General features: G+C 37.9%; 1 protein-coding gene across 8 annotated transcripts in view; it reads right to left on the bottom strand.

Annotated features, from left to right (window-relative positions):
- LOC124169667 (piezo-type mechanosensitive ion channel component) overlaps nucleotides 1–15,972 on the bottom strand; it is a 301,915-nt gene that overhangs the window by 5,565 nt on the left and 280,378 nt on the right. For all 8 annotated transcript variants that reach the window (XM_046548327.1, XM_046548320.1, XM_046548321.1 and 5 more), the window contains 4 exons: nucleotides 15,500–15,626; nucleotides 14,013–14,260; nucleotides 1,652–1,833; nucleotides 772–897 (listed from right to left, as the gene is read on the bottom strand). In XM_046548327.1, the coding sequence (XP_046404283.1) occupies nucleotides 772–897; nucleotides 1,652–1,833; nucleotides 14,013–14,260; nucleotides 15,500–15,626 (683 nt within the window). The remainder of the gene's footprint in view (nucleotides 1–771; nucleotides 898–1,651; nucleotides 1,834–14,012; nucleotides 14,261–15,499; nucleotides 15,627–15,972) is intronic.

The following is a 15,972-nucleotide window of genomic DNA, read 5'->3' as shown; positions in this document are numbered from 1 at the left end:
AGGTATGCATTATCCAAACATATGAGAGGGTACAGGCTGGGTAATTAAGTGAAACTGCAGCAGCAGGTAGTGATATTTTAAATGAGTATTGGCACACACCTGCCATTGGAGGCGAAAGGGACAATTGAATCGCAGCGCATCCCGTATCAAAGTGCCTCGACTCAGCATCTGCTTCACTTAATTTATGGAGAATGTGCTGGCTGCAGGATCGGGACTCAATGATAAACAACTGATTTCACCAGCAGCCAAGTGAAAATGGCTGAATATGGAGCCGTCAATTTGCAGGACTCGTAATCATTACATTGTACGTTACAATTTTAGTACATGATAAGCATCATAATTTAAGGTTAAATTTTATGGATTACCAAGTTCCTAAACTTGTTGTTACATATGTGAAAAGAAAATTAAAGTCATAAATTAAATTTCTTGAAATTTATTTTATAACTTTAATTTTCCTGTTATTGACTGAAATTCAAAAACAAAATTCATATTCCAAGATTATGGGTTACATTTCCATTTTGAATAAATCCTTTTGAGAGATATCATTACAACGGTCAAACGAGATACACGAGTACGTACATAATTAGTATTGCAAATATAGGGTTGTGTGCATTTGCGTGTAATTACACTGAAACTCACATTTGGGTAAAATTATGGCAATTGCAGCATACATAGACCATACATCCATACGCATAGACAAACTTAAAATCAAGCTTACTTCCCATAAACATTGTTTTTACAGACGCAGCATAAAGCAAAAGAAAATCTTACCTGGAACATTAATATTTACGTATGGATCCAATGTGATGGTATGTGAATCACTGCTAATTCCAGAGGCATCTCTCTTCGGAGGTTTCCGTGATATTGTCCATGTCAGAGTTACCAATATTGCCTTATCTGAAATAAAATTGCCACTTTAGCCACAAGCACTCACCATAAAAATAACTCAAGTGACACTTGAATGCAGCATTACTAAGCGTAAAGGGCAATCCAATAGAAATATTTATGCCGTGATGTAATATCATCATGCTTTTAAATTTGATGCAAGAGTATGCAGTCAGTCTCCCTTGCAAAGGGTATTTATTTGCCACATTGAATGGTAAACCATTTCTAGTCATTTAAGTGCACACCATCATCAGGTGATGTAACATTTGTGGTCTACCACTGCCAAAATGACATGTTTTCCAGGATCATTAGCATTATAAAACACTAAAAGGTACACAATGAATGCTAGATAATGTTAGAGCACGTAATCTTTGATAACTCTTCCCTCCAACCTATAAAGGCCTGTTTACACGGTACATTAACACGAACGGGTTAATGTCTAAATGCATGAACGCGAGAATGAACGCCAAAATGCACCGTGTAACCACCCAACTTGTGCGAATGCATGCACAGAAAATAGAACCTGTTCTAATTTGGTTCATGCATTCGTACATGTTCCGTTCCGGTCCACAAAAATCATTCACGCAAACGTACATTAACTCGTACGTGTTAACGTATCGTGTAAACAGGCCTTAATACCCCCTTAGTGACTGAAGAAAGCTAAAAACCAAAAAACGAATGACCCATACCTAGTAATGACATTCATTTCATTGAGTATGCAACATTTTTTAATTTTCCATGGAGTGTATTATTTCAGTATGCTTACCAGAGAGAACTTCCTGAAGCATTTGACTCTTTCCAGGAGGAGAGACAGTCCATGAGGCAATTGAGCTCCCACTTAACTTGGCTACAGCCACATCCTTCCAGTCATAGTTGGAAAGAAATGTTTGAGCCACACGGTCCTTCTTGTAAACAGAGCCAAAGGAATTCCAAGTGTTTTCAGAGAGCCTATGAAAATTTGATTGAATAATTTAATGCCTTGGAAGGAAATTTATAATCCCTAACAATTATTTCAGTTTGTGGATAAATAATGGATAAGCGTGTAGCGTAGGCAGTAATTATGTAACATGGAGATGTCAAAACCCACTGCCTGAACATGCAGAACAATTGGTTTTTCTGCATGAGATTTTGAAAGTATAAAATCTGACATGATTCATTTGTGTATATATACAGAATAATCTTAATTTTATTGTGCAAATGCCTTTATTCAGGGCTATTCCTAGTAGTTTGGATAAATATTTTAATTAAAGTTTTGACATAATACCAGAGGTAAATTCATTTAAATTGCGTTTATGGAACTGCTTAAGACACAGTAATTACTATCAATGCTCCTCACCATTTTTTTCCTTTTTACATTGGGCCAAGTGTTCAGAAGAGAAAATTCAGTAAGGGATTGGAAAAATGTGAATGTGTTGGTGCATGCATTGTTATATTGCCTGGTCCAAAAAATTACCATACTCAACGCGACTTGGTACTCAAAGGTAGTTACAACTCAACTCGAGATCAAAAAGTACTACTCGCACATCCCTACCATACGATGGCATTAATGAATTCTCAGAAATATAACAATAGATCAATAAATAACACTGAATTATGCTACACACTGCACTATGGATCAAAACAGTTTCCTAACAAATTAAGAGATGCTAAACTCACTTTCATTGAAAATTCAGCTACATTCCTCAACGTACAATAATCAAAGGCATTGTACAGTGGCGGAAAAATTAACGCAAAGCTCGTTGGCATCTGAGAGCGGCCAGTTCAGGAACTACTTGTCTTCCAAAATTTTGCCCTCGTAATGCTCTCATACAACCGGGAGTTTTAAAAGAAATATATCCCTTATACCGGAGAAATAATCATACCCGTCGCATTATGACAAGGCGCAAAAGATCCAGCTACGAATTCTTCGCCATATTCTCCGAAGTATGCTTTGCCCTCGACTCACCTATGATGGAATCTACTTTCGTCGGGACATCGTGGACACAGCCTACATATTGAGCATCGAGACTGCCATAAAACCCAATCGTTCCGGTGGTGTAGTGGGTAAAGTATCATGCTTTGAATCAGAGGTTCCACGGATCAAGTCCCAGTGACGGATAACTTGATGCTGCACACACACAGTGTAAACATTTTTCTGATCTTAAAACTTTGCAATGCCTATCAATAGGTCCATAGGATGTTGCATGGCTATTGAATTCTTACGCGCTTATTTATTTGTTGAAATTCAACCACCATATTGCATAGCCATTTGGGCAGTTGACTGTGGAGTGAATTTTGACTACCATTTCCGCGTCGTCCAACCCAGCTTCAAGGCCCATAACATTAGCTGTATGTGCAATGTGTCATGGCCTACGCTTCTTCTCCCCCTCAAGGGAAAACTCCTATAGAGTTCCTCAAAGCAGAATGAAAGCACTTTTTTGAGCCACCTCCGTGAAATCAGTTGTTTGTTTTCAGTTTAGTATTGCAATGCTTCGCTCAATATTCTACGCCCAATAATAGTTTCCCGAGGATTATATTGGAACAACTTGTAACATTCTGCATTCGAAAACAAATGCGAAGCTAAAATGATTTAGGCAACGGAATATGTTATGGCCATTTTAAGCTTCAATACTTCCTTTCATGTAGTTATCCGAAGAAATTGATTAATTTGGTCAGTGAACGGTTTCTTTCATAGTGAAATGAGAGGAGTAAATAGAGTTTTTCGAACTTCATAATGTCTTTAAAACTTGATTTTTAATCACAAAGATGATCCATATGAACGCATATTTGATTAACAACATCAATTAAAAATTAGATCTTCATTAAAATAGAGGTATCTGAACTAAGCGTTAAATGTTTTTCAATTTTATAAACTGACATAAAATGAGAATCAGAAAAGTATTATAATTTTCACATATTGAAAAGTTATACACCCATGTCTTGTATAGCGCAATTTCGATATAGCGCAAATTCGTTCCTCGGGGAAACATTGCAACGCAGTGTAGCCTAATCAAAAATTTTAAACGCTCTCGTGATAAAACGTGAACTTGCGCTAAGTACACACGTAATTTCTATCAATTTACGCATATTAATATTATTTCTTGCCTCAAATCTTTTTTGTTTATATATTAATCGAAATTCATTGCTGTGCAATTGCCAAAAGTATTACTCGTCAATTTATCTCGTCTCCTTAACAGAATGATACATGATAAATAATTTAGATCGTTAATTAAGCGTGGGGCTAGTGGAAATGAGTTTTTTTTCAGCAATACGGTTTGAGACGTATTTTTGCCGTCGTAGGTTACCGGGCGATTGACTTCGCCCTTGGGGGTCTACGCTAAAGCCTTCAAGGTCATCGGTATTCACGGGGGAGAAATGGAGCGGTGGCCGAGTTGCGCATGAATAGCATCAACACATAAAAGGGTCCGCTATAGAGTCTCAAACACAATGGCTTCGTTCCCTCCCCGCAGTCATAGGCCTTCTGCCTCTCAGGAATACAGTTCAGCAGAAGAAGGTGATTTAGATAGAGCCATACAGAGTAAAAACCAAGAGAATATGGCAAAAAATAGGAATGCGTGTAGAAAAATCAAGAATTTATCAAGAAAAACCATAAACCTAGAAGAGGACTTGAGAGAGGTCAATTGCTTTGAAAATGGAGAGCGTCAAAGCGATATTGCGTGGAAGTTTAAACTCACGATGCCTTATTTTGAATAAAGACGAAGCTAAAATATCAGTGACCTCAACCGCACCAACTTAAACCAAGCGGTATACACATACGGAAAGTTCATGGTGAATCAGTACAAAAAGACGAGAGTGGTAATCGCTCCGAGACATTTAGTGAAAGCGGTTGGTTCCAGAATTTAAACGGCAAGCAGGTATTTTCAGTGCGGCGATATCAGGTGAATCTGCAAGTGTTGATAGCGCAGCCACCACAACATTTTCTGATGAACTCCAAGCTGTTATTGAAAGTGGCTCCTTTCCCCCTCAACTAGATCTAGTGTTGACGAGACGATATTCTTTTGGAAAAGAATGCATTCTCGTTCATTCATTTTCAGGGAGGGAAAACCTGGGTCAGGTTTCAAGGCATTTAAAGACTGTTTCACGTAGCTGCTAATGACTCGGAGGACTTCAAATTAAAATGATTTATCATTCATAAACTCCGCTAGCTATGAAATGGCATTTAAAGTAGCATTTTCCTGTCATTTCGATGAGCTACAAAAGGGCCTGGGTGACACAACAGTTGTTTTTAGACTAGTTTTAAAAATCGTCAACTGCCGGCAACGCATTACGATCCCCTGAGATAGCAGATGTTAGCCCACCCGCACGACAGGATGGAATTTCGAAAGCACGTAAGAATTTTTTTAACGTGAATAAAAGTCTTTGAATGCGTGAATACTATCTTTAAAGATGTTTTAAACTATAAATATTTATAGAAATAATGTTTTCTAAGGCTTTTTATGGGAATATAGATGTTTTAGAGGAAATTCAATACCAAAGACCTATGCTACCTGGAACGCATCCCTATCTTCCCTATGTTAAAACGCTCTCGTATAACGCAAATTCGTATAGCGCAAAGACCCCAAGGAACGCATCCCTTGCGCTATACGAGACATGGGTGTATAAGAAACTGGAAAGATGACGGAAATTTGAATGGGTGGAAAGGAACTGAATGGAATTCGACTCTATTTTTGAGTTAATAGAAGGGAATGAATTTTATCTAGAATTTGTTTCCGTGGTAATCGATTTATTATTAATATTTCCTTGCTACAAGTTGATACATCTCATGGACTGATATATTTTTCCTTGTGAATTTCTCGTTCAGGCATAATCAATCAATTGATTCTCGAATTTATTTCTTCTAATTCTCATGAATATTTCCTTTGCTCAAATCCGATCTTTGATGCTAGCTTTCTTTATCAATTCCTGCATAATTCTCCTCTTCTCTGAAACACACATGCTGTAACTTGCAGTCATTACCTGTCTACTCCGTTTTTGTGTCCGAATCGTTTTCCGCAAAATATGTAATGTCCACAATTAAACTCATTTACTTTTCTTTTGCTACGTAGACTGATTCAGATGTCCATCTTTGATGCACATTTCAATAATGCAACAATCATGAGCGTAAATCCTTCGTAAGAAAGTGAAAAGAAAATGTCTGCTGCATATGAGGTAAATTTTTTGTAAGCATTACGTGGCTTACTGGAAATATATTTTTTGCTAAGACAATGGGAAAATTCGACCACACACTATAATTCACGGGATGGTAAAAAAAATCTATCACTCCTCTTCAATGAATAGAGAATACTGGAAATTCGGCCATAAAATGAAGATGTCGCAATGAATGGTAATTCATGTAATTATACCCTAACAACACATGGACATCCGACGGATGTCCGTCGGATATCCAAGGCGGACGTTGCGGATGGGCCACGGATATCCGAAGGAAATCCGGCGATATCCGTCGGACATCCGTCGGATATCCATACGTCCCAAAATCCGATATCCATAGGACGTCCGCTACCGGATATTAATACAATTTTTTGCATATTGTTGCAAGAATATACACCAAAAAGATTCCTGCACATGATAGACAACCTTAACAAGGTGGAAGGAGTCTTCATGTCCCAAATCCGATATTCTTGCAACAATATGCAAAAAATTGTATTAATATCCGGCAGCGGACGTCCTATGGATATCGGATTTTGGGACTTATGGATATCCGACGGATGTCCGACGGATATCGCCGGATTTCCTTCGGATATCCGTGGCCCATCCGCATGTCCCAAAATCCGATATCCATAGGACGTCCCCATCCGGATATTAATACCATTTTTTGCATATTGTTGCAAGAATATACACCAAATAGATTCCTTCATTCGAATGATTAATGCTTTAACTAGTGACTACTGATTAAATAAAAAGAAACAAATTTGCATTAAAAACTATTTAATATTTATTATTTTGTCATTTGTAAGGCCTTTTTACATTTACTTTGAGTTATTGCATTCAAGCAAACTGACTTTCAAAATTAATGTTACCTCTTAGGAATTGGATCAATTTAAATTTAGTGAATCCAAGAATTTGAATGGAACAGGTCATACCCTGAAAGTTCAGAAAAATGATTTCCAAGGAAGATCGTAACATCTTATGCTTTGAGATTTCAATGGTTTGAAGAATCACATCAACAATGGCATTGTTTATAGGTAAAATCTATATACCCAAGCTTCCAACTATGCCTACTAATAAACCTGAGATGATACAATTTCTAGGTTTGCATTTCCGTATCAATGAATAAATTCATCCTTGTAAAGTGACCTTAATGAAAAATTGTAGCAAACAATAGTTAAGAATGATTACCACTTGGTTACAGTTGAATATTGACAAGAACCAGATAAAACAATCGTTTGATTCATCATATAAATTTCAGCTTATAAAATTAACAAAAATGGCACTTCTCTGTGAACAAATACAACATGCATGGCTTTAAAAGACAAAATTATTAAACATACATAAGTTATGGAAACATATATAACATGGAAACAAATTTCATGCTTACATTGGCACAAAATAAACTGTCCATATAGATAAGACCAATGAATTCACTTAATCTCTGAACTCCAAAACACATTATGACCAAGTAAATACAGTGCGAAAACATGTGAGCAGAGCAATGCTTTGTAGATTATTTTCACGGAATGCACAATAGTCTAAAATGAGATAAACAACGAAATAATAAACACCTGAGTAAGTGGAATGACAAAGTATTTCTATTCCAACGTTACCTTTGTTAACACACAATTGTTAGGCACACAACTTCACACAAGTTGGGTGCCTATGACATGGTGCATTTTCGAGTAAATTGATGCATTCATACATTTAGACAATGACTCCTACGAGTTAATGTACAGTGTAAACATGCCTTCAGGAAGAATGTGGATCAATAGATACGAATTATCTTCATCAACCTCCTCGTTACCATTTCCGGGGATTACATGGTACATTTGCACCTCCTTGGGCTCTTCATGCTCCTGCAGTAGCTATAGAAGTTTCCTCTTCCTAGGTCTGGAGAGACTGGAATGTTCTGATCCCGGCATTCACACTGTTGTTTTTATCCTCGGAGGACCTCACGTCATTTACCAGAAGATGTATTTTTCTGCATCCTCTCCTAACTGTAAGGCATTAGCGAATATTTTACTAAAGACGTAAATCAATACGTAAATGATAATGATCGGAGAGAGTTAATTGATGGCTATGTCCTGAACTGCTCATTAATTACTATAATTCTTCGACATATTCTCAATAGTTATTCATTTGTGAGAAAAACCCTTCATATACGAGTTCATTGAGATAGAGAATAATACTTAAATGCCATAAAGAACAGCTAAAAAATGGATTCTACTGCGAGAACTGATATTTAAACTTAATCGGTCTGAATGGATTGTATTTTATCACGCAAAGCTCATACAAAATATTAATTACACTGAGAAATAAATTAGTCCTGAAAGGCTAGATACACACAAGTTCGTTGGTTTACTATCGAATAGAGAAAAATTTTCCGTTTACTTACATTTAAATGGTCAGTAAACAGTAGATGGGTCAATGATGCTGACAAACTGTATTCTTCTAATCCCTTTTTGCCAGTCTCCACAGCAAAAAAGGGATCATTTTCCTCTTCCATGGCGTACGTCAACGTAAATTTGCTTGTAAAATAAGATTTTACCACACAGCTAAATTCACAAAGTCAAAAATACAGTACCTACGAATGTAAACACAACTTTAGTGGCGATGGCTGTGGGCGCTTGTTATAGTCACATGTTATATAAGATGGCCGCCGGTCGTTAAGGCGCAAGTTTCGAAATACGATTTTCCAAGTCCAAGTATATTTGTCGTGGTTGTTTTCCGCTGTTCCCAGCTTTGCAGCTGTCTCCTGGGGGGTACGTTTAGTAATAATGCAGGCAGATTAGTTTATCACGTTTTACAGATTAAAAGAGTCAAGGCATAATAATACTTGACAGGGAATTAGGGGATAGGGATATGGGAAGGGTTGAGGGCACATCTGGGGAGGCGGTATTTTGGTTTCAGCGGAGGTTCGTAGTCCCAAAGATTTTTTAACAGTGCATTATTTGTTTTATCAAATGTAAGGGCAAATTTTTCTAGAGCAGATTTTAGTTTCGCTAGAATAGAAATACGATTTTTAATCCGTTATTATTAGATAAGTACGTAATATAATGGTTCCAACGAAAAATATAATAATTATCACTGTGGAGGAAATTTGTAAATGCTATAATCACCAATTCCAAACTATAGGTGCTTGTATTCGACAGAAAACCTATATTAATAATGAGCGAAAACCAAAACTTGCAGGAAAAACTTCGAATGCCAATTCGAATAATTTTTGCATTCAGAGTTGCTATTTGTATTCAGTTAGTTTTCATCAATGAATTTACTGTAACTGCATTGGTATTGTGCAAATCTGAATGCAATAATGGTTACAATTGTATATTATTGTTATTAAAGCTCTGTAACCTATGATCATCCCATTCGGACATTTTTCGGATCATCCGACTTCGGATATCCGTGGGAGATCCGACGGATATCCTGATTGCCGGCAGACCTAGATAGGACATAGCGGACCTGAAACGGATATTCTGCTTGCATTGCTATATGCTTGCATTCGACAGAAAACCCGCATTAAAAATGAGCGAAAACCAAAACTTGCAGGAAAAACTTCAAATGTTAACTCGAATATTTTTTTGCAGTCAGAGTTGTTATTTGTATTCATTTAGTTTTCATCAATGAATATGGTACAACTGCATTGGTATTGTGCAAATCTGAATGCAATAATGGTAACAATTGTATATTATTGTTATTATAGCTAAGTAACAGAATATCCTATGATCATCCCATTCGGACATTTTTCGGATCATCCGGCTTCGGATATCCGTGGGAGATCCGACGGATATCCTGATTGCCGGCGGACCTAGATAGGACATAGCGGACCTGAAACGGATATCCGTAGGATATCCGGTGTTGTTAGGGTAAGAATAAAATTTCTTCATTGATAGGTAAAGGAAATGACAAATCATTTTTATTTTTTTAAAAGTTAGTTTGTAAATTAACATAAATGTCTTACAACCGCATTTCTGACGCGAAATTACCTCGAATAATTGATTGTGAGATTTATTCCATTCCTTAACCTATGTTGAGTGCTAAAAGTAATCAAAAGTTCGAAGTAGGGATTAAATAAATAGCGGGAAACGCGAACAGTCCAATATTACTATGACTTCGAAATAACATTAGTTCCATAATAATGATGACATATTTTAAAATGTATGCGTAATGCTCATTTTGCTGGAAAATGTAAGGGTAAGTCTAACCTATGTTAACCTAACCATTTGCTCAATGTTTCTGATGAAATACATACGCAGATGCCCAAACTTACCAGATTGAGAACTAGTGAGTTTGGGCGGATTGATGTTATGCCTTCGCTCAGCTCTGCAGAACTTCCGTGGAATTTTCCCTTGAAATGAGGGAGGAGTAGTAGGCCATGACACATTGCACATACAGCTTATGTTAGGGACCTTGAAGCTGGGTTGGACGACGCGGAAATGGTAGTCAAAATTCACTCCACAGTCAACTGTCCAAATGGCTATGCAATATGGTGGTTGAATTTCAACAAATAAATAAGCGCGTAAGAATTCAATAGCCATGCAACATCCTATGGACCTATTGATAGGCATTGCAAAGTTTTAAGATCAGAAAAATGTTTGCACTGTGTGTGTGCAGCATCAAGTTATCCGTCACTGGGACTTGATCCGTGGAACCTCTGATTCAAAGCATGATACTTTACCCACTACACCACCGGAACGATTGGGTTTTATGGCAGTCTCAATACTCAATATGTAGGCTGTGTCCACGATGTCCCGACGAGAGCAGATTCCATCATAGGTGAGTCGAGGGCGAAGCATACTTCGGAGAATATGGTGAAGAATTCGTAGCTGGATCTTTTGCGCCTTGTCATAATGCGACGGTTATGATTATTTCCCCGGTATAAGGGATATATTTCTTTTAAAACTCCCGGTTGTATGAGAGCATTACGAGGGCAAAATTTTGGAAGACAAGTAGTTCCTGAACTGGCCGCTCTCAGATGCCAACGAGCTTTGCGTTAATTTTTTCCGCCACTGTACCTGGTCTCTTTGTAAAAATGGAATTTAATTCCAGTATCGAATGAGAATGCTTAATTGTAGGCACAATCAGCTAATCATCGTAATCAGCTCATCATAGCTTGAATAACATGAAGCACTTTGTTCTCCACCAGAATACACTTCCCAACTCACAAAAGATCATTCCACAGTCGGCTTTCTATGAGGCTGTTTACATGGCAGGGTAACATAGTAACAAGAGTACATATTTATGAATTTTCACTCAAAGTATTAGCACAGGAGAGAGAATGTTTTCATGCTTAAAAAAAATTTTATTTTCACTTGCTTTTCCCTAAGCAATGCACTACCGTCACCTTGGTTACGAGCATACAACTTTGCAGTATGTGAGTTTTTTCATTAGCGTAGCCTTGTAATAATATGCAGCAATAGAGAAAATTAAAAGCTGTCTAAAAGCATATATCGTACCACTCCATTTAAAGGGAAAATATCTTGACCCATTGTGCATGATATAACTTTGGCACACCCCCTATACGAACACATGAAATATTATGGCAGTGTTTTTTCTTACCCTCCTATGCAAATCATTCTCTCCTGCTTTGGGTGGACTGTCCACATATAATGAATAGGCTTATGATCTGCCTCCCAGGATCCAAAATTCCCTCAAAGGAATGCATATAACTTATTGTTATTTTATTAACCCTTAGACTGCAGGATCGTTTTTAAACATTTTGTATGCTGACTGCGGGAAAAACATTTATAAACATCTCACCATTGCTTGACTACTTTCTTTGGTTTCCCAAAATGTTTATTGCTGCCCTGGTGGAGCCCAATGGCACTTTCCTTCTCTGTAGGGGTCGCTAAAGCAGCTTAACTCTCCCCATCAATCCCTCACTGTCGCTCTGCCCATTTCATATTGCTTCCTCCCAGCTCCACTCTGTTCATATGCCTACGACAAGAGCCCAAATGTAGGCCCATCTACCAGATAGAAAGAAAGAAGGGTTGCCCCAGATTATAAGGGTTTACTCGTTGCTAGAGGGAAAAGTATTTCCTGGCTCTCTCCTGCACAGGCTGGTGGTTAAAATCATGGTCTCCCGCAGCTGCCAAAGGGCTAAGAAAGATCCTTGTCATTAATACATATCTCCCACCTGAGTGATGAGCATGATAGCGTCATCCATGCCGTGAGAAAGACTTTTAACTACGGCCGGTTTAAATTGGTAAGGCATGCACTCAATCATCAAGAAAGCACCTCAATCAGTTGATCTTTCTCAAACATTTCAGTGAGGCCAAATGGTTCCAAAGGGTGACCTCCACGCATTGTAAATTTTTACGACAAATAATTCAAGCACTGCATTCCAAGTAGATATGTATTAGGAATGTTTTTATGCTAATCAAAAGTGTATTTTGAGTGTTTTCTGACTGAATAATTAATATTTTCAGTACCTACATTCAAAATTGAACAGTTGATTTTTTTGATTAATTGATCTTTTGGTACAAATTTCAATTTTTTTATTAATTGAGCTATTGATAGCTCAAAAAATCAATTTCGACCAGCATTTTTTCATCACTTCACCCATACATGCAATAGAACCTTCCATCTACTAACTTACTTAACGTAGTGATACAAATTCACAAACTTCTCTCCAAGTTCCAATCGCACATACAGGGAAAACTATGTAATAGATCGTTCAATTTGCAAAACCACCATTTAACTGTTTTACAAAGAATATTTTCGGCCCCTGGGATTGATTCCAACTCCATTTTACTGAGTCCAGTAGCTCATAGATTGCGCACAGCAATGGAGGGAACTAGGTAAGTTCAACAGATTCAGGCTACAATTGGTGGAAATTGGACATATTTCAAATGATTTTACTGCGTACAATGCATTTTGGCTCACAGAGCCATCTTCTGGTACAAAACACTGCAAAACATTTGAAAATCACTTTTATACCTTTGAGAAAGGGGGGTGGGGAGGATTTGAAGAAGGGGGTGGGAACAGGCGTACAGCGTGGAGAGAGTGGGAAAAGATACAATGACGGGATGTGGGGAACACACATTCCCACTCCACATTTCTTTTCCCCCTGTCTCCACTCTGTACGCCTGTTCCCACCCCCTTCTTCAAATCCTCCCCACCCCCCATTCTCAAAGGTGTAAAAGTGATTTTCAAATGTTTTGCAGTGTTTCGTACCAGAAGATGGCTCTGTGAACCAACACATGTTGTGTGCAGTAAAAACTTTTGTGGAAAACGGCCACGATCTTTTATTTATTTAAATATGGACGGAAGTGCCCGATCCGATAATCAAGGTCTGCAAAGCAAATTTTTCAACCAGATCACGTTACCTTGCCATGCACTTCCCTCCTTCCATTCATCAAATGCTGAAAAATACGTTTAGTTCCCACCTTCTTTAGCCAGTAGTATCTCAAGCAAGTATGAAAATAAGGTCATCACTCTGTACTTTTAAATTTTGCCCATTTTGCTCAGATATTGTTCACAGACTATTAGATGCGTGACACTAATGAGGGGATTGCGGCATATGCAAGTAACCCAAAACACTCTCTCTCTCTCTCTCTCTCTATTAATTCCTATAGTGCTGACAAATTATGATCCCTTTGACTTTGTGCACTAATCGAGGTTCTACAAGGGCATCGGGTTGGTGTGGTAAAATCACAGTGATGGTGGCTACTTCTCAGAGATTACCAGATCTCTGCCTCAGTGCTTTGAGGAGGGCACTTCAAGTACAGCACTCTGTCCGTCAGATGGGACGTTAAGCCGTGGTCCCCTAGGCACCTTTCATTAGGAGCGGGCCAATGCTGATTGTCCTCCACCCTTCCTTTTCTTCCCTTCCCTCACGCTGTAAGTTGTAGGTTTCCTCCTCCAAATACCAAAGCTATCATGCTGCAGGTCCATTTTCGATCATGACTGTATTTCATTGCCCTTTGGATAGTGGGGAATATTATTATGACAGAGCAACATCATCTTCCACTTACCACAAAAGGGAATTATTTTGAGCAGACATTCTGAAAACAGGTTGGTAGGCACCCACTCGCAGCTCAAACGACACGTCGGTTGGAAGGTTTGGTTCGCCCACAGTGCCGCCCAACGCAAACAGCACAAGCGGAAACCAAATGATGGCAATGATCATGATAAGTATCAAGCCTCCCACCAAGTACTTCACCAGCGGCTTCTTCTTCTGTCCTCTCGGCTGTGGATATTCCTTCTCGGCTCGGCGGTGGCACTAGAGGAGGCATAAACAAATCATACATCATACAGTTCTTCAGAGCTCTTAAATAAGATCAATTGTTGACAAGCTAGCATTGCCAAAATTCACGGTGAGAGATAAAGAGACAATAGTAGTAATTATCCACACTTTTTTATCATTTCCCTTGACTGGTTTCCACTTACTTCACTCGTCATGTTCAAGAGCTGCCAGAGTGGCGAGCAGTAAGCCTGTCGTAAATATTTACTGTCAGGAGGGGTAGGAGGATAACATGTGGAAATAGAAGGGGTTGGCCAGTCATTCAAGGGAACAAGGCCTGGTCAAATAAATTTTTTTTCTATAATCATTTGATTTGTGTTGTATTTGATAATACCTGAGGATTGGTACATTTTATGAGCAATTTACGAAGAAATGTCAATTAATGCGAATGCTTTGATAAAAAAATTATTATATAGGTTCCTAAACAAGGCCTGCATAATAATACATAATCACTAGGATACCAATGGGGGGCCAAAACTGAACCTTTTAACTTTAAGGAGTGGCTACCATCTATGTAGTTAACCTAGGGTCCCAAGTAGCTACTGGTACTAATAATAATCTTTATCCGTCTAGGCAATGAATCAGCCCATGTGGATGTCACCAGTTGTACATACATCATACGTAGGAAGAAAAAAGAAAAGCCTCACTTAATAGAGTTAAACGTAATAGTATACGTTTTGCAATATCGTATTTTAAGTCATTACTGAAAAAAGAACAATTATATCTTCAAAATTCAATAGATTTGAATTACAAATCTTTATATTATTGAGATAAGCATGTAAGAATTAACCAAAAGCTTAATTTTAAAACTTCCATTGAGTACGAGTTTATCAATGCCCAACTATAACTTGTTCTTAACGATGAAAAATTGCAAAAGAATGCATGTCATTCACTTCCCACTGTGTTCTTGATACCATAAACATGCAGAAACAATAATGTGTTTTCGATTGATTTATATTGGCACTATCTAAAAAGAATCATGACACTGATGCATTTTAAGAATTAAATGATAACATACGGTTACTATGTGAGCATCAATGGGTCTTGGGTAAAAATAAGTATGTACCACAAACTCTCAGCCAATAAGGACAGCTATTGCCATATTCAATGACAGATACGCATTCATAATATTCATTTATCACCACATGAAATCACAGGCAATGGTTAGTACTAGAAAGTAATACATGTAAATGAGACTAAATACATGTAACTACTTACCTTGCACTGAAATATGTGCGAAAAGATATCTTCTAATTTAAGCCAATCTGAGAGCGTCATACTTGTGTCTGTCCATATCCAATCCATCACAGTGCGAAGCTCAAAGAGAAACGGGATGGACATGAATCTAGGGAGAAAAATGAATGCATGTTCCCATTAGAAGTAGTTTTATGTACAAGATTCCCAAATTCCGATTCCCTCTCTTTTCCTCCACACAATTCTTCACTCACTCTTTCGCACTTCCATCATTGTAGAAATATTCAGTAGGTATGCTCCCTATTATAATCCAAATGCGATGGCTAATTAATACGATGGGGAGAGGCAGCACGAATAATCGCAAAACACGGATAATCTAAACTTCCACTTGAATATCATTTAATTCTCATATTATTCATATAAATCAAACTATTAAATATCATTCATGCACATTGTCTGTTATTTTAGGTCACTCTCCGGGATCATTCACAGCTATC

The sequence above is a fragment of the Ischnura elegans genome, chromosome 12 (genome assembly GCF_921293095.1).
Source record: "Ischnura elegans chromosome 12, ioIscEleg1.1, whole genome shotgun sequence".
In the NCBI taxonomy this organism is placed as follows: Eukaryota; Metazoa; Arthropoda; class Insecta; order Odonata; family Coenagrionidae; genus Ischnura; species Ischnura elegans.
Note: the sequence above shows the minus strand (reverse complement) of the source record. Positions and strands in the feature narration are given on the sequence as shown.